This window comes from Hyperolius riggenbachi, chromosome 12, assembly GCF_040937935.1.
Source record: "Hyperolius riggenbachi isolate aHypRig1 chromosome 12, aHypRig1.pri, whole genome shotgun sequence".
NCBI lineage: Eukaryota > Metazoa > Chordata > Amphibia > Anura > Hyperoliidae > Hyperolius > Hyperolius riggenbachi.
The window spans coordinates 181894768-181917116 of NC_090657.1; the positions used below are offsets into that span (position 1 = coordinate 181894768).

General features: G+C 44.3%; 1 protein-coding gene across 2 annotated transcripts in view; it reads right to left on the reverse strand.

The window, feature by feature from the left end:
- Positions 1-490: 490 nt before the first annotated feature.
- The window catches only part of TM9SF4 (transmembrane 9 superfamily member 4), a 56853-nt gene continuing 34994 nt past the window's right edge, over positions 491-22349 (reverse strand). Inside the window, exons 10-19 of one of the 2 annotated variants that reach the window (XR_011025288.1) lie at positions 22199-22331; positions 18509-18590; positions 17360-17435; positions 15216-15299; positions 14130-14305; positions 11381-11444; positions 9720-9839; positions 6295-6384; positions 878-6200; positions 491-839 (exon numbers count right to left, since the gene is read on the reverse strand). Coding sequence is in view for 1 of the 2 variants with exons in the window: in XM_068263362.1 (XP_068119463.1) it covers positions 6051-6200; positions 6295-6384; positions 9720-9839; positions 11381-11444; positions 14130-14305; positions 15216-15299; positions 17360-17435; positions 18509-18590; positions 22199-22331 (975 nt within the window). In the remaining variant the exon portion in view is untranslated. Of the gene's footprint in view, positions 6201-6294; positions 6385-9719; positions 9840-11380; positions 11445-14129; positions 14306-15215; positions 15300-17359; positions 17436-18508; positions 18591-22198; positions 22332-22349 lie in introns of both variants that reach the window. The other variant, XM_068263362.1, reaches the window with a different exon arrangement.

Here is a 22349-nt window from a genome sequence, read left to right on the forward strand (position 1 = left end):
CACTGTTTCTTGGATGTTTAAGTGCTTCAGAAAACAGGACTGTCTCGGACCCAGTGGGTCGGGGAGCTCAGAGAAGATCTTTTGCATAGGCAACTAAAGTTTTTTTTTTTTTTTTTTTCAACTCTTCCTGTACTGGAAAACAATTTGAGGCTTTGCTACTAGCATTCTATTTCTAAGCTGTACTACACATACAATTCATTATCTCAGTGTATTTTCACTTTAGGTTTGCTTTATAGAAACTTTCCAGCAAGAAACTTTTAAAAAGATTATGATAAGACTACAGTTGGTTGAAAAACACACACACACACACACACACACACACACACACACACACACACACACACACACACACACACACACAGCTGGGATCATTCACCGAGGTCCTGGCGTTTGGTAATTGCATGCAGTTCCTCGCCTGCTCTCAGCACTTTTCTGGACAGCGCATACACCTTTTTTTCTTTGCGCACGGCAATGACTGTACATCATAAAAAACACTGGAAAGGGCATTTATTTACAAAAAGGACAGTAAGATGAAATATATAGAAATCAAACTTAAAAAAAAGAAGACAAATCATTCCATTCATATGGGAAATACTCATTTAAAATTGGAACACAAATTTAAAGCATACTGGGACCCTATCCAAGCAAGCTGCCATATTACAAGATGAACTCTCACGTGAAAACGCCACTAAGAAGTACGAGAGAGCGGCTTCATCCGTATAGGCAACATTCATAATCTCACCAGTGCCTTCTAGAATCTAATATGAGGCCTCTGGACTTCCTGTGCAGAGCTACCTCATGTAAACATGGCTGCCGCAAGCTGACTTATTCCTGGTCACCTGACTTTCTGTCCCTCCACCAGCTAATTCCTAGTCACCTGACTTCCTGTCCCTCCAGCAGTTGACTAATTCCTGGTCACCTGATTTCCTGTCCCTCGACAAGCTGACTAATACCTGGTCACCTGACTTCCTGTCCCTCCCCCATAAGGCTGGCCACGCCACATCATTATGTAAATGATAGATATTCCCCTGATCGAAAATGGAGGGTAAAGAGGATTGAAAAAAAATGATCACAGTGCTGCCACAGATAGCTTTGTACCGCTCTGCGCAGTAGAAAGCTACGCAAATGCTGATTGTACACCGCTCCCCCCAGTGCCATCATCAATTCTGTGCCCTCGGTCAAGACGATGAAGGAGGATCCCGATAGAAGCTGGACTGATATGTCAATTATGAGTGCCGGCTTAAAGTGCAGTCTAAGAGAGAGAGTCTTTTCTCAGCAATGTGGCACAATGTGGGCGGGTCTAATTTGTCAGTTCATGCAGACGCCGCACATACAGGGAAAGGATCCTTGCATCAGCCCGGGGATCGGCAAGCAGGAAGTCGCCTCAAGGAATCATGGGACGCCCACCTTTTTGTAATAAAACTACACAGGAAGAAAAAAAAATCCTGGAGCTGGGCTTTAGGAATGCACAGCTTCCAATTGGCTGGGAAACAAGCCAAGCTGGCCAATCTAGAGACCTCATCCGTGTCCTTCCCTCCTGACAAACATAGAACACACCTCCATTATGTAGTGTCCAAAAGGGCCGCTAAAGGGGAAAAAATACTGTTCTTACGTGAAACAGGCTAATATTCACAGCTGTGCATTTAACTCTTCTGCTGCTGTTGACTGCTATCTTACACTAAAAGAGGCTGATATCATCAGAGGCTACAATCAGTGAAAATGTCATGTCTAAACAATCAGCAAGTTCTGAATCTCTGGGCTACTGAAGTCAAAAGTGAATGTAAAGACTTGCGGTTCTCTGCTACTGGTTAAACAACTCACCTATCACATCACCTGCCTCTGAAGCCACACCCCTGACTCACACACCTGTCTCACAACAGGCCTCCCAGGGTCAAGTGAGTGGGTGAAGGTGTGGCATTTTAGGGTATGGCCACACCCCCTTATCCACATGATTAACAGCAAGCCTCTGCTCCAGTGCAGAGGTAGGGTTTGGTCATATGGATCAGGTCTGACACTGGGCCGCAAAACTGTCATATACCCGAAGCTGTAGAATTAACATGGATCTCTGGTCACAGAAATGGGACGGTACTGCTTTCCATGTGGCCAGGTAACCTATTAAAAATAGTTTTTCATTACATCCAGAAATTAAGATCCTCAGATTCCTATATAAAAGTGTTCTCTCTCTCCCACTGTATAAACACCATTGTCTGCCCTTGTCCTTTAACAGTCCAAGAAGGAAAGCTCAACTCTAAGCGTTGTCTGCTGTCCAAACAACCAACGCTACGAACACACGGTGGTCTGAACTCAACCATGGCGGCTGATAAAGACCGCCTCAGCTAAGAATATAGAGATAATCTGGTGTGTGTACAGCAGCCACCCGACGTCTGCTAAAGATCCGGCATGCCACATCTTTAGCGATCTGCCTGAGCAGCCCCTGAGCGCATGGTTCTCCTAGATCCCCCCCTCCCACGGTTAACTGCTCCATCGTGTGTTGCTCATTGTCCGTCCATAGCAACAGGCGGCCCACTAGCCTGGAGGCTAGTGACGCATCTGTACAGCTATGCGTTGTCACCCCAGGGATCGAGTCCAGCCGGGGACAGCAATCCCTTGGCGAGTATGAAGCTTATAATTAAAGGGCTGTAAAAACTGTACCGGTACATTCACATATGTATGTTTCAACATAGAGGCATTTAATTAGTGTTGCTAAAGGTGGCCACTATCGGTCCAATTTCTAGCAAAAAAACGTTCAAGCAATCAGAAGGAAGGAGATATCAGGGTTTTGGTCCAACTAAATGAAATGTAGCTTTTCCTTATGCGGGGGCGGGGGGCAGCGCTGTTATCAGACAGGTGTAACAGATACACTGTGTAGTAGTCGCACCTCTTCCAGCACTTCTGATGGGAACCTATGACCCAAAGGTACAGTTAAAGCAGCAGGGACAGCCATACTATCTAGGAATAAAACACATATATAAGTAGATAAATACTTTTTCTACTTATATAACATATGTATTGCACTGTCCACTGTGTGATTTCAGTGAATTTGATATGGTGAATAAAGAGAAAACTGTTCCAGGCATTTCCACCCTTACTCTTCCCCCCCCCTCCCTCCTGGAAAGTGCACTGTCATATCTAGCTTGCTTTGTAAACACGTGAGCACAGCACAGATCATATTTCAGCAGCTTTTGCATTCTCATCCTCACACTGAACTGCGCTTGGCCAACCAGTGAGGAGCAGGGATGTGGGAGTGGAGATGACAAGCTTCCCTCTCCTGACAATGTACCAGAATAGAGCCAGGCTGACTGAGATAAGATTCATTAAAGCAGAAACATTTTTGATTATATTGAAATGCTTGCAATGCAGGGTCAGGTTCTGACTACATAATAAACACAGAGCAGTGGGTAAATGGAACTTGATTTTGTGTCTGACAATCCCGCTTTAAGGCAGCAAATACAATGACTGTAGCAGCAGACGCCTGTGCAAATAATACCAATGACTCTCACGGGGCTATTGTTTGCAAGTATCAGGAGTTCCCCTTTAAGAAATGGAAAAATGTACAAGACAAAAGGGGCGGAGCTGAATTTTTCCCAAGGAGCGTCAATATCTGCACATTTATTTACTTGCTTAATATCCTGATCATTGTGACATGCAGCATTCACAGATTGTAGCTTCCAATAATGAGCTTTTGCTAAGTTTCGATTGCACATGATTGTAACAGATTTCTTGTAAAGCGTACTTGTAGTGGATACACGATAATTAATGCTTTGTCGTTCCCTTGGTGAGACAGGAGTTACAAATGCTTTTTTTTCCCGGCAAGCTATTCCTCCCTCTGATACAACCCCCCAAAAAAGCTGCAGCGGGATACAACTATTGCAGTGAACAGCTCAGTTCATATGCATCTCCAAGCTGCCCTGGTGGCTTCTCCTAAAGTGGACCTGAACTCAGAACTTCCGCTCTGCTCGAAGAGATAAGCAACAGCATAATAACCTTTAAAGAAAAAAACATTTCTTTATTACAGCGGATACAAATCCTGCAATAAACCTTCAGTGTGTCTACTTCCTGCTTTCATGGAAGCAGACATAGGGTTAACATCCTGTGTTTACAAATTAGCTGCTCTGCCGAGGCAGCCAGCTGGCACAGGTGAGATTAAATTACAGTTGTGATTAGTCACAGATGAGGGGTATTTAGACAGGCTAAATACATACAGGGTGCATTTCTCTGTTTTCTTTCTGTCCAAGAGTTTAGGGTTACTTTAAACAGAGATAGATGCCTACAATTTGCATAAACTAGCCTGCAAGAATTCCTCAGCCTTGACTACTCCTGAGCCTCAGAGTTGAGATGCAATAGTTAGATTTCACTGCAGCTTTCCCAAGTCAATATAATGGGGAGAAAAATCTTGTAGTTGGATAAAGTCAAAGTTTGGGAATCTTTTTAAAAAGACTGTTGGTGGAAGAAGCAATACTCTGCTCAACTCCCCAGGGACGTTCCATTCAGGCCCCGCTGCTCTGCTCATCTTCCTGCTCAGCTGTCTGAGTTGTGAAGATTTTGAGAGCCCCAAAACCAAGTCAACCCTTCAGTGCCGCCAATTTTGATATTTCGCTCTATAGGGTAGCTCAGAATGACAGAGTTACTACCCAATCAGCAAAGCAGTGAGGACATAAAGACACGAATCAGCTAATGAAAATTACGGCTATGTCAGCGCTCAGAGACTAATTTGGCTGCCAGCCATAGCCGGAACTCAAATTCTAGAAAAAAAAAAAAGGCAATTTGGCCGTCGGCAATAGCCGTTGCCCGAATCATGCATCTCCCCCCCCAAGTTGCGACAACGTCATGCAGGAGTTTGCCTGCATAATGGTGATCAGTCTTTCGGCTTTACCCTGCGCCGAAATTTGAACGAGGCCAATGCAAATGTACGCCAAAGACACAGCTGGACTACAGGACAACAGACCTGGAAGAGGAGCAGAGAAGCAATGAGGACTGGAGGAAGCCATTTTTTTAAAATTTGCTTGAAATTCCACTTTATGATATACACCTCCGTTTATGGATCTAGCAATGCAGGCATATAACAGGTACACTTTGACAGGATGTCCGCTAAGGCCATATAAAAATGTCTCCCTGGTGTGACATTGAAATAGGTCTGGTTCAGAAAATTTTCCCAAAAAGTTTACATATTTTACATAAAATGTAGTTGTTTAAGGGCCCTTGAAACTGGGATATTAGGTGCTGAATAAGCCCCCACCAAGAAAAGCCAGAGGGAAAACAAAAAAATCATAATTTGTGGCACAAACCAATATATTATGGACAAAACCGTTCACTGTAATAATCGTTCCTTCATCCACAGTGACCGTGAGCGGTTTAAATTCCTTTATCAACCCTGGACCCACAGATAAACCGTACAAGAGCCACCTTCCCACGTTGAGTGCATTTATGGCAGTCCTTGGCATACAGATCTTGACAGTGCCAGTTGGCTTTGGCACTCCCAGTCAACGCTGGAGCGCACCGCATACACACCAGCTTTCATCTCTTCATACTGCCCGCAATTAGCGTTCGAGAAAAACAACTTTCAGTGCCAGATCAAGGCTTGGCGTAAGCAGAGAACTCTCCCAAATCATTCCGATTTCTCGTCTCCACCACAGGCTCTCTCAACTACATAAAAAAAGTCAATGTACGCTCCCCGAAAAAAACAAAACACCACCTTCTAAACCATACCATTCGATCTTGACCCCACAGTAATAATTTAAAAGACAGAAAAAGAAAAAAGAACGCAACATTAAAGATGGGAATGATTTCCAAAGAAAAAAAAAAAAAAAAGGAAAAAACCCGCCACTGGAAAAATGGGATTACCAAGAAGGTTTAAAACGCAGTCAGGTGAAATCTCCTTGTCCCTCCCACCCCATCCCTCCCCCGTCCATGGATACGGTACCAAACGTTACATTCTGGATGAGGATGATGTTTTTTTTATTGGATGACGGTTTCCCTGGTGGTGGTGGTGTGTTGGCGGAGGAGTCCGGCTCTGCCTTGTGCTGGGTTGTACCGCAGGGGGAAGCGCTGCCTCAGTCTATTTTCACCGCCGCATAGATTTTGCGGATGAACATGTAGGCGGCGTAGAAGCCGATGGTGCCGGTGAGGAGCCAGAAGGAGAGGACCATGAGAGTAGTGTAACCGAAATAAAGGAGGGACGGGATGAATTCCACGATATCCAGCTACAAGGCGTGGAGATAATGTGATGGGTTAGACAAAGGTTATACAACTACGTGACTCAATCCAGAAGGAAAATTACATATTGGAGACACGCACCTTATTTACAAAGTAGAATATGGCGTAGATCAACACGTAGAATGCGGATCCACCAGACACCAAAAACGTCCTCCACCACCAGCGGTAATCCTAGGAAATGCAGAGGAATTCATTAACATATTTAGATAAGACAGAACATTTCCATCCCGCTTTTCTCCTGGCAGACTCAAAGCGCCAGAGCTCAAAGCGCTTCTCCTTACTGAATAGGTGCTGACTTATTAAATAGGAAGCGACGTGATTCGAACCTTGGTCTTCTGTGACAGAGGCCATGATTTCTAAAGTCCAACCACTCACCAGTCCAACAAAGTGAACAAACGTAAAGCTGAGGACCATAATGCAACTCTTTTATTTGAATTCCAAATGCTGGGTACATAAACACATTTGAAAGCATTCCCTGTATGTAAAAATGTTTATTTTCACTTCAGAGAGCAGTATAGGCTTGCTAATCTCTGGCTAATCGGCAAGTGTAATAATTGCCGGCAAGAATCTCAACGGCCCGTGTCTTCATTCTGCCCCCTCCTTTTCTGCTGAAGTGACTCAGCTGTTGCCAGGGTGATTTATCTATTCAGCAGAGGGAGGGAGCAGAATCTAGACACAGGCTGAGAGTGTCTCCTAGCCAGAAAATGATTAACATTTGCCTATTAGCAAGAGATAAGCAAGCCAGTACTGCTCTCTGCAGTGGAAAACCATTTTAACACACAGGGAATGCTTTCAAATGTTCTTTTATGTAACAGAGTAGTTACTGAAATGTTAGTTTTGGGAGTATAATCCCACTTTTACCACTGCTACAATATTTCTACCCCATCATATACGTCTTTTAGCTGTAGCACAGCTGTGCACGATTGTGCTTGCTCCTGTGCAAAACCTCCGTCACTATCTGCTGCAGCACTAATTGGTGAAAGGGAGTATATGTTCCTTGAGCCAATGAGATTGATTTTTACCATTAAAAATACTTTTACATTTTCTCAGTTCATAGTAAAAAATACACACTGTAGCATTATTTCAGAATCAAATACCTTCACCATAAATTGTGACAGGAATGTAATTTAAAGAGACTCTGTAACAAAAATTCCATCCTTATTTCTTCTATCCTATAAGTTCCTATACCTGTTCTAATGTGCTCTGTCTAACTGCAGCCTTTTCTAGTTGCACAGTGGCTGTGCTATCTGTTGTACGTTATATGATCTAATCTTCTCTCCTCTGTCGGCTCTGTCGGGCTGAGGCAGTCAGGCTGGAATGCGCTGTGCTGCTTGTGATTGGATAGAAGCTATACACACCCTCTCCAGGCCCCCTGCACACTCTGATTCACACACTGAGCTACTCTCAGCCTATCACTTGCTGTGTCTTTTGGTTGTAAATACTGCATACAAATGGAAATTACAAGCCAGGATTGCAGCAGGGAGTGGCAGAAACAGCACAGAGGGGCCCAGGAGAACATACTGAAGAGAATGGTATGCTTTTTATTGTAAGAATTTTACAGTACAGATTTGCTTTAAGTTTTGGGATAAACAGTAGAAATAGCAGAACAAAATTTGCGTTTATCTACAATAGCGCTTTTTTTTTTAAACTAGAATTAGTAAAACTAAGAAATGTGTGAGGGGAAAAAATGTCATACAATGAAAGCCTAGTTAGTCTTGAAAAAAAGTGATACTTATTTCATTTAGGTGTCATACTCATAAGTAGGGATGAAGTTATTGCTGATTAAATAGGGACATAGGTAAATGTCAAAACTGCTCTGGTGCATAAAGGTGGAAACAACGTCTGGATGCAAAGTGGTTTGTGACCCACATTTATCCGACCTGAACACTGGTGGTTACTACAAGGCTCCATTATAGTGCTTCCTCAGAATAGCGTTTCATCACAATCCCCCTCATTATACAGCACTGTTTGTACTACTTCTGATTAAAATACACTCTCCTTATATGGCTCTTGATTATTTTAGTCTCCCCATTGCAGTACTCCCATTTAAAGGGAATCTGAAGTGAAAATAAACTTACGAGATAATGAATTGTATGTGTAGTACAGCTAATGCTAAGTACACACCATACAATTTTCTGGAAGATTTGCTGCCAGATTGATTATTTCCAACATGTCCGAGCTGGATTTTTAAAATGGTTTTCCTGATCGATTTCCATAAAAGTGAACGGAAATCGGTCGGAAAATAAAAAAAAAAACGATTGAAATTCTGATCGGACATGTTGGAAATAATCAATTTGGAAAAATTGTATGGTGTGTACCTAGCGTAAGAAATAAAACATTAGCAGCACAGATATGAGTTTGATATTGTTTCCAGTACAGGAAGAGTTAAGAAACTTCAGTTATCTATGCAAAAGAGCATCACTGAGCTCCAGGACCAAAAAAAAAGTTGTAGGCAGCACTGTCTTTTGAAGCTCTTATCTCAAACTGTCTCATTGTTTCTTGTTTGTTTGTGGTTTTCCTGCAGAGGAAAGTTGAAAAGGTCAGTAGCCTGCTCTGTGAAACCAATTAAAAAGCTGAGTGTAGGTTGTAAACTGCACATACTAGAGAATGATGCCATGTTATTAAAAAAAAAAAAAAGCTATATACCTGAAAATAAAATTATGAGACTATTTTCTTTGCTACTAATGTTCTATTAATTACCCATACTACACATAGAATTAATCATAAGTTTTTCGCTTCAGTGTCACTTTAAGTGGGATGAAACACAAAATTACATTTTTTCTCTAAAACATTAAGCTCAGGGAAAAAAAACAATACGCTAGAATCACTTTATAGTAAACTCCACGGGACCAGGAAAAGTAGTTAACTCTATCAGAATTGGTCACTGTATAAAACACATCTAGCGATGTATGGACAGAGCGACCAAGACAGAGATTTGTTGCCTGTCTGTATACCACAGGCTGATTCGTGTCACTTGACAGCACTTCAATGAAGCAAACTGATAATATTTGCAGGTCAAATTATCAGATTGCCATGTAATTAAGTAATTACTGAGCAAATAAAGGAGAGAACGATCTCTACTTCTCCCATGGATACAGTAGAAACTTTACTGCATTGTATACACAGCTTAGTACAGCTGAAGACACTGATAACCCTGGATGGAAATGGCAATCTTATCAATTAGCTTCTAAACAAAGTGAAAAGTTTTAGGATTAACCCTTCCAGTAACTTGTAAAACAGTCATGTTTTTAGCTACTAGTTTTATGCAGGGTTTAATGCTTTCGGTTATCCCCTTTTAACATGTCCCACCACAGAGATCAAAAGAGTCACAGAGTATCCAGAAAACGTTGAGTAGAAAATGTATCAGGATAACGCAATCCATTAGAACATAGCGATATGAACACGCCCAAACAAAAATATAAAGATACAAAAACTTCTCCTGGGAGAAAACTCCTTGAGAACTGCCCCCATTGTTGTTGGCCCCGCCTCTTCCCCAGACATCTCACCTCTGCACACAGCTGAAAGTAGACCATGACGATGCTGATCTGCGAACACGATACCACCAGGATGATGAAGACCAGGAACAGGAAACCGAACAAATAATAAAACTGGTTCTCCCAGATGGCCTGTAAAATACAGAGTGGGAACTGGTGAGTGACCTTCAGTCACACCTGCGCAGCCTATAAGCACTCGGATTGGTTACTTTATGCTTCGGACACACTATCACAACAACCAATCCATGCTCTGCACCCCAGCGACACAATCACAACCAACTGGTCATCACTGCGGAATATAAATAACTCTGTGAACCAAAAGTGATTTGGTTGCTGCAAGAATCACTTGATCACACACACTAAAGAAAAAAAAAAACCCTGCAGAAGGAAGTCAACTGAAATAGTTAGGTATTCAAGTTCTGACAGCTGGATCGATTGCTCACGACTGGTTGCAGGTATTTGATGCATACTTCCTTGTTAGGTGCCAATCACAAGATTCAGCATCAAAATGATTGTGTCCAAGTGCAATCTGTCGCAGGACCCCCTGTAACCGGAAGTGCAGTAGAGGATGGCGGTGATGTGCTAAACAGCCGGAACATCGGTACTTTAACCACTTAACGACCAGCCAACGCCGATAGGCGGCGGCTGGTCGTTTGTGGATTTCCACGGAAACGTTCCATGTCAGTTCACAGCGGGGGGGATCCGTGAACAGCCTGCGAGCCTCTGATCGCGGCTCGCAGGCGAAATGTAAACACGCGGGGAAATAATCCCGTGTTTACATCGTATGGCGGTTACAGCAGCGCCGTAATGGAGAATGGCGATCCCCGGCCTCTGATTGGCCAGGGATCGCCGGCATCTGATAGGCTGAAGCCTATCAGAGGCGGTACAGGACGGAACGTCGTCCCGTACCGCCCACAGTGATGAGGAGAGGAAGGGAAGGAGAGGGTGGGCGGAATAGCGCTGCGGAGGGGGGCTTTGAGGAGCGCAAGGCACAAGCAGGCGGTGATCAGACCCCCCCAGCAGGACATCCCCCTAGTGGGAAAAAAAGGGAAGTCTGATCGCCCTGGCTCTATCCTGATCTGTGCTGCGGGCTGAAGAGCCCACGCAGCACAGATCAATCAAAACTCGCCTGGTCCTTAAAGGGAAGGTTCAAACAATATAAAAAAATGAGTTTCACTTACCTAGGGCTTCTACCAGCCCCATGCAGCCATCCTGTGCCCTCGTAGTCACTCACATACATTTTAACGCATTACTGGTTCAATGCGTAAAAATGTACGCATTGAACCAGTAATGCGTAAAAATGTATGTGTTAATGTTCCTGCACTAGCGAGAATGCGTAAAAATGTACGCAATGCGTCCCGCCGACCTCCGAGGTCAGCAAGCTGCCAGCGGGGGACTGGAGCAGCAGTGAGTGACTATGAGGGCACAGGATGGCTACATGGGACTGGTAGAAGCCCCAAGTAAGTGAAACTCATTTTTTTATTTTGCTTGGACCTTCCATTTAAGTGGTCTAGAGCAGCAATAGCGCCTTGGTAAGTGGGTGTACATCACTGAGCCCACCCAGCCCACAGAGTGGTGATGAGGCTCTTAGATATTTTCCAGTTCAGACAAAGGTTTTACTGACCGTAACATGTTTTCCTGACACCATCTGTACCCCAGAGCGCGATACTTACACTGAAGATGAAGAACAGCTCGATGAACATGGCTCCGAACGGCAAAATTCCAGCCATGAGGATCCTGAAAAATGGAAAGAGATCATTTACAGAGGTAGAAATTATCTTAAGGTAAAGTATAGAAAAAAATTAAAGAATACCTCCGGTTTAAAAGAGAGCCTGTCATGTCACTGATGCAGGATTGGGAGAGTCTTGGCGTTCCCGGCTATAATTCCTTCACAGGTGATGCCCCGCCCCCCTCCTACTCAGTAATGCAGTCGCAGCATGTTTTCAAAGTCTTACGAAGCTCTTAGGACACCTCTGCGGCCCACCCCTTAAGCTCAGAAGCCACCAATTAAGCCGCGGCAATGCAGATGGGGGTGACCAGAGGCTTAGCAGAACTTTAAAAACACAACATGGCCATATTGCAGGGGGGACAGGGTACTCACCTGAATGAATTATATATGGCCAATCAAGTAACTATTAACCCCCCACCCCCACACAATCCTGCATCAGTAAGACAGATCCTGGCATGACAGGCTCTGTCTTTTATACTAGCATACTATTTGAAAGGAATACTTACAGCTGGAAAAAAATGGATTTTACCTTACCTGGGGATTCTTTAAACCCCCTGGTCTCGCCCTGTGCCCACAATGTCCTCCTGGTCCCCTCTGGCCTGTGCGGTGGCCACCACTGCTGGCCAGAAAGGATCAGGAGTACATTGTGGGCACAGTATGAGACCAGGGGGCTGAAAAAAGCCCCAGGCAAGTTAAAATCATTTTTTTCAGCCTTAAAAAGAGGAACTGTAGCAAAAATCTTAAAATTTAAAAAAACGCATACAAAGTACAAGTACATTTCTCCCAGAGTAAAATGAGCCATAAATTACTTTTTCTCCTATGTTTGCTTCCACTTACAGTAAGTAGTAGAAATCTGACATTACCGACAGATTTTGGACTAGCCCATCTTCTCATAGGGACGTTCTCAGGGTTTTCTTTATTTTTAAAAGTACTTCGTGAATGGCAGTTGCTCCGTCCAACTGCCAAAATAGTGTGCAGCGAGCAGGGAGGCTGGCCAGCTTCTTTATGTTAATCTTTTTTAGGGAATGTCTTTATAAAGAATAAAGGCCATGCTGAGAATCCCCTATGGAGAGATGGACTAGCCCAAAACCTGTCGCTAATGTCAGATTTCTACTACCTACTATAAGTGACAGCAACATAGTAGAGAAGTAATTTATGGCTCATTTTACTCTGGGAGAAATGTACTTATTTGTAGGTGTTTAAAATTTTAAGATTTTCGCGACAGTTCATCTTCAAGTATTTCTTTAAGACAATAGTGGGCTAGATTACCTGCTGCTGACCATCCTCTGACTGCTCATTGTCTTCCTCTTTCTCTTCACTGGGTATATGGAGTATATGGAGTTCAGAATCACTTGTGCACGTTCACAGGCACTTCCTCCAGATTATTCCAAAGTAGTAGCCCGTTGAATATTAAAGGGAAGGGAAACATGAGGGAACCCAAAGACAATGAGCAGCACAGACAAGGTCAGCGGGCAGGTCATTTAGCCCACCATGGGCTTAATTCACTTTTGTCCACACAAATTCAGGGGTAATTGAATTCCAATTTGTCCATTTTATTTCCTTTGCAATAAGAAGTAACACCTTGGGCTAAACCAATTTGTGGTCAAGTCTGGAGATGGTCAACAACATGCTTGTGCACACCAAAACATGCAGAGCTACTGAGCAGTGACGCAAGAATCTCCAGACTAATCCAAGGTCTGTTTGATGAAGTTTGTTAAAATACTAGATCTACATATATATTTTGATAAGAATTTCACTTTTACTTTGGGAAACTGGAGATTATTTTTAAAATAGAATTTAAAGAAAAAAAAAACCTAAAAGTTACATACAGTACTTACCTGAATGGAGAGAAGCCTGTGAATGGGCCAGAGGCTTCCCTTTGTTGACCCCACTGCCACTGGTTGGAACCTTCCTCTTGTTCGTGGCTGCACTCCCCTCCATATAGGAGTGCGGTCTTACTGTGCATGCAAGAGTACAGCCACTCCTGCGCATATGCACAAAGCCGTTTGTGGACGAGCACTCGTACACAGAGAGGAGGGCGACCAGAAGAACAGACCAAAAAAAGCTTAGAGGAACCCTGGACTGGAACAGTGGGCTTGTGGATGGATTGGAACGCCTCTCAACCACCCACATGCTTAACTCCACTTAGGTATGTAACGTCCCCCCCAATCTTACAAGTTTGCTTTAAAGTGAACCTGGGGCTCATTAGGGAAAAAAAAGAAGATTTTTTTTAGATACTTACCTAGGTAGAGGGAAGCATCTGGATAGCCCAGAGGCTTTTTGGGTCCTCAACCCCACCGAACCTTGCTGCACACAGACTCTCAGACAAGCATCTAACTTTTCTAACCCAGTCTAACTCATGACCTCATGCTTCACAGGCCGAGGCAGTGGCTCAGCTGACTTAATTTCCATCAGCCTTGGGTTCACTTTGAATCATTCTTTTTTTGATTGAGCACAGAGGGCATAGAGCTTATATCAAGTTATTATTGTTGTCTGTGACCAAACTAAGAAGTCACTCCGCTTCCTATCCACATTTCAGCTCCCAGCAGAACCAAAAGTAAGGTGAATGTCAATACTGTTGTAACAGGCGTTGGGAAGCAAATCCAGACTCAAAACACTGCTCTGATCTGGTCTGCAGAAAGATTTATGAGAATGTTCTATAGTAAAAAAAAATAAAGTGGACAGGAACTTACCCTACAAATCTCTTCATGTACCAGCGCTGTTCTGGGATCTGCCGGGGGATCTGATTGGTTCTGACGGGATTGTCGTATGGCTGTTTACGGAAGCCAAAGTAATAGCCGAGGTAGACCAACGGTAGAGAGATGCCAAACCACATACACAGCAGTGCCACCATGGTAGGGAACGGGACCTGGACAGACAGAGACAGGTTAGCTTAACCAGCAAAACCACTAAAGGCTCACATCTACAAGATTACCAAATAACTTCCTGAATGGCTTCCAAAGCAAATAAGTGTTTAAAGGGAAGGTTCAGGGAAACCTTTAAAAAAATAAACCCACTTACCTGGGGCTTCCTCCAGCCCGTGGCAGGCAGGAGGTGCCCTCGCCGCCGCTCCAGAGGCTTCCGGTCGTCTTCGGTGGCCGACCCGACCTGGCCAGGGCGGCTGCCAGGTCGGGCTTTTCTGCGCTCCAAGGACGGGCTCTTCTGCGTCCCACGCGGCGCGCTGACGTCAACGGACGTCCTCAGGGCTTTACTGCGCAGGCGCAGAACTACTGCGCATGCGCAGTACAGCCCGGAGGACGTCCGTTGACGTCAGCGCGCCCGCGTGGGACGCAGAAGCGCCCGTCCTTGGAGCGCAGAAGAGCCCGACCTGGCAGCCGGCCTGGCCAGGTCGGGTCGGCCACCGAAGACGACCGGAAGCCTCTAGAGCGGCGGCGAGGGCACCTCCTGCCTGCCACGGGCTGGAGGAAGCCCCAGGTAAGTGGATATGGATTTTTAATTTTTTTTAAAGGTTTCCCTGAACCTTCCCTTTAAAGAAAAACTCGACAGTACTTTAGATGGAACATCCCCAAGTTACATCAGTTAATGCAATTCCCTGGATAGAGGGAGAAGTTTGGACAGCTCATAAACTGCTGTACACTCCAGTCAAGCAGCATCTGACATTTGTACAGGAAGTCAACAAACCCAGCTAGCGAGGTAATAAAATGTAGGGGGAGATGTGGGGAGAGAAGAGGAGAGGAAGCCCTAAGTATAAATGCTTTTGTTACGATTATCTCAGGTTTACTTTATTCTTAAAGAGGCTACCGAAGAATCCGACTTACCGCTCCTGAAGAGTGTTTACCCCAGATGAAGCAATTCAGCACGAAACAAATACCGAAAACCACTCCAGGGTACAGCGTCGCTGTCTGAGGACACAAGAATTGACAATTAAGTAAAGAAAAGAACTACCTCCCCCCAATTATAACGTGCTAATAATTTTATTCTTCAATTCATTATCATATAAAACAAGTCAATGGAAGTCACACATTTAAAAAAACAAAAAGGGGACCGTCTAACATCAAAGCACTTGCCACAACGATTTAACCATTTACCGCCATCCTAACGTATTAAAACGTCATGCTTACCTCTATTAACGGCAACATGACGTTTTAATACGTCATGCATTCCCGCCGCTGCTACCGCCGTGTGCGCGCCGCTACCGCCGCTGTTACCGTCAGGATCCCGTGCTGAGTGATTGGGGAAGAGGACCGAACGGTCCTCTACCCAATCGCAGTGCCTGGAGTGAATGGACGTGACCGCGAACAGCGGCTACGTCCATTCAAATAAACAGGAAATGTAACAATTAAATAAAGTGTGTAAAAAAAAGTGAACACTTGCTAGAACGAGTGTTCACTAGCGCCATCTTGTGGCCAAAAAGTATATTACATCTACAAAATACATACATTTTCAAGTACATACACTTCATTAATAAAATTACACTTCCAACCTCCCCCCCCCCCCCCCCCCCCCAAAAAAAAAAAAAAAAAAACCACTTGTAAAAAAAAAAAATCAGCTTAAAAAAAAAAAAAAAATAGTTACCTTTGGAACTCCGCCTTTTTAATCTATATTTTGTGGGGGGGAAATTAATTTTAATTACATAGGGGCTTGTAATTATGTCCAGAACAAAAAAATAACACTTATATTTCAAAATAATTTACTGTCGCCATACATTGTGATAGGGACATAATTTAAACGGTTTAATAATCGGGAAAACTGGGCAAATAAAACGTGTTTGTTTTATCCACAGGAGAATGTTGAATTTTAAAACTATAATGGCTTAAAACTGAGAAAATGATTTTTTTCTTTTTTTTCCTGTTTTTCTCATTAAAACTCATTTAGAATAAAAAAATTCTTAGCAAAATGTACTATCCACAGAAAGCCTAATTGGTGGCGAAAAAAACGAGGTATAGATCATTTTCTTGTGATAAGTAGTAATAAAGTTATTAGGGAATAAAAGGGAGGAGCACTGACAGGTGAAAATTGCTCTTGTCCGTTAGGATAAAAACCCTTGGGGGTGAACTGGTTAAGGGAAACCTTAAAGGGAAGGTTCAGGGAGGGTGGAGAAAAAATAAAAATCCATATCCACTTACCTGGGGCTTCCTCCAGCCCGTGGCAGGCAGGAGGTGCCCTCGCCGCCGCTCCGCAGGCTCCCGGTGGTCTCCGGTGGCCGACCCGACCTGGCCAGGCCGGCTGCCAGGTCGGGCTCTTCTGCACTCCAAGTCCTTGTACTTCTGCGTCCCACGCTGGCGCTCTGACGTCATCGGACGTCCGCCGGGCTGTACTACGCATGCGCAGAACTACTGCGCATGCGCAGTACAGCCCGGCGGACGTCCGATGACGTTAGAGCGCCGGCGTGGGACGCAGAAGTACAAGGCCTTGGAGCGCAGAAGAGCCCGACCTGGCAGCCGGCCTGGCCAGGTCGGGTCGGCCACTGGGAGCCTGCGGAGCGGCGGCGAGGGCACCTCCTGCCTGCCACGGGCTGGAGGAAGCCCCAGGTAAGTGGAAATTGATTTTTATTTTTCCCCACCCTCCCTGAACCTTCCCTTTAAGCGAAAAAAAAATTGCCCATTTACTTACCTGTGGCTTCTTCCAGCCCCCTGAAGTCTTCCTGGTCCCTCGCCGCCGTCCACCTCTGATCGCCTCATGCGCTTCCCCTGCCGCGCGCCTCCTCCAATGCGCTCCCGTTGCTGGGAGTGCTCTTGCTAGCGCACATGCACAGGATGCTCCCAGCCGCGGGAGCATGACAAAGAAGGCGCAAGGCCAAAAAGAGTCGCCCAGCTTACGGAAGGAGAAGTGCAAGTTGATTGGTTCATTTGGAGGCTAAATACAATTTGCATATCAGCTGTAGTTAACAAAGTCTCACTCCTTACTTGGGTCACTGGAAGAATACTTGGTGTGTGAAGGTGATCATCATTCCATTACTTACACAGAAAGCTCCTTTGCGCCACCGATGCCCCTTCAAGGTACGATACAAACGTCCGGCAAAGAACCCGCCAAACACACTGAAATGACAACACCGTTATTGAGGGGGAGCAAGGAACCTGACAATAGGCTTAAGGTACATATATAAAAATGACCATTTCAGCCAATGATCGTTGTATGTGTACAGTGGCAGCCGATAAATCTTGCTCAGGCATCCTTAATGCCAGAGCACAACTGATCACAATGCTATTTTCAACCCCCTTGACCGACAGAAGTCTTACACTGATCATCATTACTCCACCCTCTCGCCATAGCAACAGAACTCATTGCTGGGCTCAAGGTTAGGGATGTGACTGCACAACATCTCCCAAATTATCGCCATAGGGATCGTTTCCTGATTCCAGATGGGCAACAATTCTTGCATGTGTGTACATAACTTTATTCTATAGAATAGATAAGGATAAGCACAATAATATGATCTAAAACAAAAAAAAAAGGTCAGAATAAGCAACTACTATTTCTATAGCAGCAGGTCAGGTTCATTTGAACCTATATCCAAATCCTGTTAAAGTGGACCCGAACTCTTGTACAGGACAGAAGGAAAACATAGAGAAATGCACACTGCAGGTATTTAGAAAGTTTAGCTGTCTTATTCCCACTCATGTGTGACTAATCACAAGTGTAATTTGATTTTGCAGCTGTGTCAGCTCAGGAATCTCCTCTGTCACAGCAAAACAGCTAATTTGTAAACACAGAATGATAATCCTAAATTTGCTTCCATGAAAGCAGGGAGTAGACACACTGCAGATTTTATTGCAAGATTTGTATGGTCAGCCTGACCATACAGAGGGTCTCTCATGTTCGTAATCCTTCATGAAGAGTAGCCACTGGTGCAATAATTTTCTATTCTGCTCCACTACATATTGATAGTAGGGTTGAAAAAAAAAATCTAGGTGTGAAGTATAAAAAAGCAGCAATGTCAGTGTGACGTTAAATGTGGTTCATTCAGCTTTCTCACAAAGAAATGATGCCCTACTGTTTTTTATGGCTGTCCTGCTATCAGCAGTGCTTACACAGCCACACAGAATTTTTAAATTTATATATGTAATATTATTCATGTCAGATGTCACAAGACACGCGACACGCATCTTACCCCATAAACATGAAGAGGAAGCAGGCTGTGGTCATGAGAGCGCCCCTGCTGGACGGAGACAACATTCCAAGCATGGCCACAACTGGAAGAGAAAACAACCAGAAGTCTCATGTCAATGCATCAGATTAAATATAAAATACATATTACACATACACACTAACGATGAGCAGGCGAGTGCGAAATTCAGTATTTCCTGAGTCAAAACCGAGGGTCGGTGTAAACAGACCACAGCAGATGGGGTCATCTCACCCTACTCAACGCCTCTGGCTGCCGCGCTCCACTCCACCCGCTGAAACTTCCACCACCTCTAGGGACCACCCTCACCTTTTGGTATGGCTGGCCCAACCCACAGACAGCACCGCTTTATATCATCCAATCCGATCTTATAAACTATAATCAGAGGCCCTGATGAGTCATTGGACGAAACGCGTAGGAAGTGGCCTAACGGACAGGAGGTGTTTTCAGTGCTCAGGAGGAGACGTCCTCGGAATTTTAACACATGCTTGTTTGAATTCATTTTTGTGAGTAGCGCTACTTTCTTTTATTTGTTTTAATAAATGGTTTTACTCTATATGAGCTTATCCAGTTGCAGTGGACTGTTTGTTGGCAGATGGTGAGGGACCCACAAGCCAGCAGGGGAACCATCCATAGAGTAAAGAGCTGTGCACATATGTGGTTGAGGCTGTCTGTGGCTTGGGCAGCAGAGAAATAAAGTGAGCACGGTCCCTGTTGGTGCCGGGTACACAGTTGTGGATGTGGTGGCCCCCGTTTTTCCAGACACGGTGATTAACTGGTAGTGGTGTCTCCCCTCAAGGCTATTTGAGCATATCTACGCCATGATAAGTTTGTTTCCTTTTATACATACGTGACATCGCCATAAGATTGAAGGAATCGGGAAGCTTATTAGATCGGATTGGATGATATAAAGTGGTGCTAGCTGTCTGTGGGTCGGGGCAGCCATTGCAAAAGGTGAGGGTGGTCCCTAGAGGTGGTGGAGCATGAATAAGACGGTGAATCCTAATGTACCACACAGGGATTTTGATGGTGGAAGATTCCTGGTGTATGGCAATCTATGCGATGAACTTTTTATGCTTAAATTTTATTTGATGTGCATTGGATTTGAAGGGGTGAAGAAACCAAAGGAAGCCTGGTATAAGGTGGAACTTTGTGGATAATATAGTGGACTGTAAGGCAGCACAAGGTTTTGTACTACTGTTTATGACATTTGAATATTAATGTGATATTCTTACCTATGCGGCATACCTACAGGTGGGGGCAATAGGTTTATTTGTAGTGTGGAGCGCGCCAACTTTTCCATTTTTGGGAACCTTTACTAAGTTTCCTATTGTTGTTTGTGATCTACAACACATAACCCAACTAACGCTGCTGATTTTGGACCCCTCGAGTAATAAGACAGTAACAAGCCTACTTGCACAAGGGCCACTATGACAGCAGCTTCCACCGGCCAAATAGCACTGGTCACCTGACAAAGCAATGTTACCCACTGGAGTTGGTGAATGAGATGCTAATTTGCCAGCTCACCTGCAAACTTTATGAAAACTGTATGCAGCATGGCATTTGGCCAATCACAATTGGTTGGAAGTGCATTTGATTGTCCATACATACTCATCCTGCCTAGGGACAATTATTTCAAATGGCATAGCAGGTGCCGAGGGGAGTGGTCATATTTACATATAAACAATTAACTCTCTGTGTCATGAGTGCAGAGGGTTAATGAATGTTTATATGTAAATTGGACCACTTTAAACTCATGGCCCCCTAAGCAGAGTGACCATAGCCCCTACTTTCTTTTATACATGTTTTAACAGCCATGGTGGTCTGGCTGAAGCCTGTAGCTCTACTGTCCCCTGTGCCAGTACAGACCATTCATCAAAAGGTTATAAGCAGTGCAATTTGTTGCTCCCTGCTATCTTAGACTGATATATGTACATGTGTGTATTCCCTAGAGTGGTACAGCCTGACAGGCCTCCACGGCAAACCCAGGTTATGAGCATAAAATGTTTGCTTGCGTGCTGACTGGTATAGGTAGAGTAGGGACCCTTACCGAAAAGACCTCATCGCTGGTGAAAGGGTCTAGTACACATACTTTTGCATTGTCCCCTCTCTTCAATCGCATCATTTTGCAACCTAGTTGTTTGTAATGCTGCTTGATGTGAGTGTAATGAGAGAAGCGGGTTAACCTCCCTAGTGTTCAATTTCTGCAGGATTTCTGTGCAAAAAGTGGTTCAATTAATTTTTGAGAAATTTTTGCTCGCAACTTACTAAAATCCGTCAAGCAAGGGTCTAGTATCCATTTTGAGTATAATAAAAGTTTCAAGACAAAATCATGTCAAAAAATTAAAATTTCAACTTTTTAATCACAAATAGAAAAATCCTCCTCAAATATGGATGAAGAAATAAATCTACAGATGCAGAAATAAATACCGTACAGTGTTTGCCTATAACATCTCTTTCGTGTGGTACAACAACTAAGGGCCAGTTCACACGCACACTTGCACGTCATTTACCGCCATTTATGCAAAAGCAGCATTTTGATCTTTATTTTTTCCACTGTCTGGAAGCAGCAGGGTCTGGTCATTCTGGGGTAGCACCGCACTCCTGTGTCCCCCTGTGGGATGAAAAATGACGATCGCTGGGAATTGCCATTGAAAGTCAGCAAATACTTTTCTGCACTCTTGCAGAAAAGCATTTGGACAAGACACTGGGCAGGTGATTGAGACATCCACCTGAACCAGCCCTAAAAGGTCAATACACACGCTGGTCTGAACTCTGAGTGGTGCACCATAACGACTGCCATGGCGGGGGTGGTCATTATGGTCAGACCAGCGTCACTACATCAGGTGCACAACAATTGCATGACGATCCGGCCTGTTACATTTTTAGCAATTCTCGAGCACAGCACAATAGCATTGTTCTCGCTGCTCCCACCAAGAGAAACTTCTCCATTACACACGCTCATCGTTTCTCCCCCCTGCATAGCAAAAGATGCATCGCGTGCAAAGGCTTTTGACACTTCAGTACAGTGTCGTTAGTGCACTGTCAGCTTTGGCTGACGACGCCTCTGTTGCGATGCGCGGGGGGTGAAAAGATGACAAGTGCATCTGACTTAGCAGCTTCCAGCGGGTGGGGAGGTGCAAAGAACAATGCCGTTGGGCCATGCTTAGGTATAGCTAAAGGTCCGACATGCCAAATCTTTAGGGATTGTCATTGGGCCATTTTACACACTCTGGTCTGCTGCACAACTCATAGCCCTGGTGGTCGTTATAGTCCGTCACAGCCGAGTTCAGACCAATGTGGCAATAAGGGTCATTCTCTGTACAATATACAGTATGGTATTCGAAAACAGAACTTGACTGTTTTGTAATGCTGCCTGTAATATGTGCCTACTGTCAGTAGGTGGTGAAAACATAACTCTTTCTAGGCCTGTTTTCAGCATAGACGAACCTAGCTCGTCAATATCCCTTGTAACAAATTTTTTACCAACAAGTCAGCCTCGTCATTACCACCAGGGAGGCTACTGATTGTTCATTTGATTGTACAAGCGGCACACAATTTGCATGCAAACTTGAATAATACCATCTCTACTACCGCTACATGGACAACAATAGGTGAAAAAAAATTATAATTCAAGAAGGTGTCCATGTCTGGGGTTGCTTTTGACATACTTACAGATAACAATGAGCACCATGCAAAAGAGCTGAATGCCAGAACCAAGGAGAGAGCTGAGGATCATGGGATACTGGGGTGGCCGGAAGACATCACCATGGACGAGCTTCCATCCGGATTCCTCCATTGTGTCTTCCTGTACGGAGAGGACAAG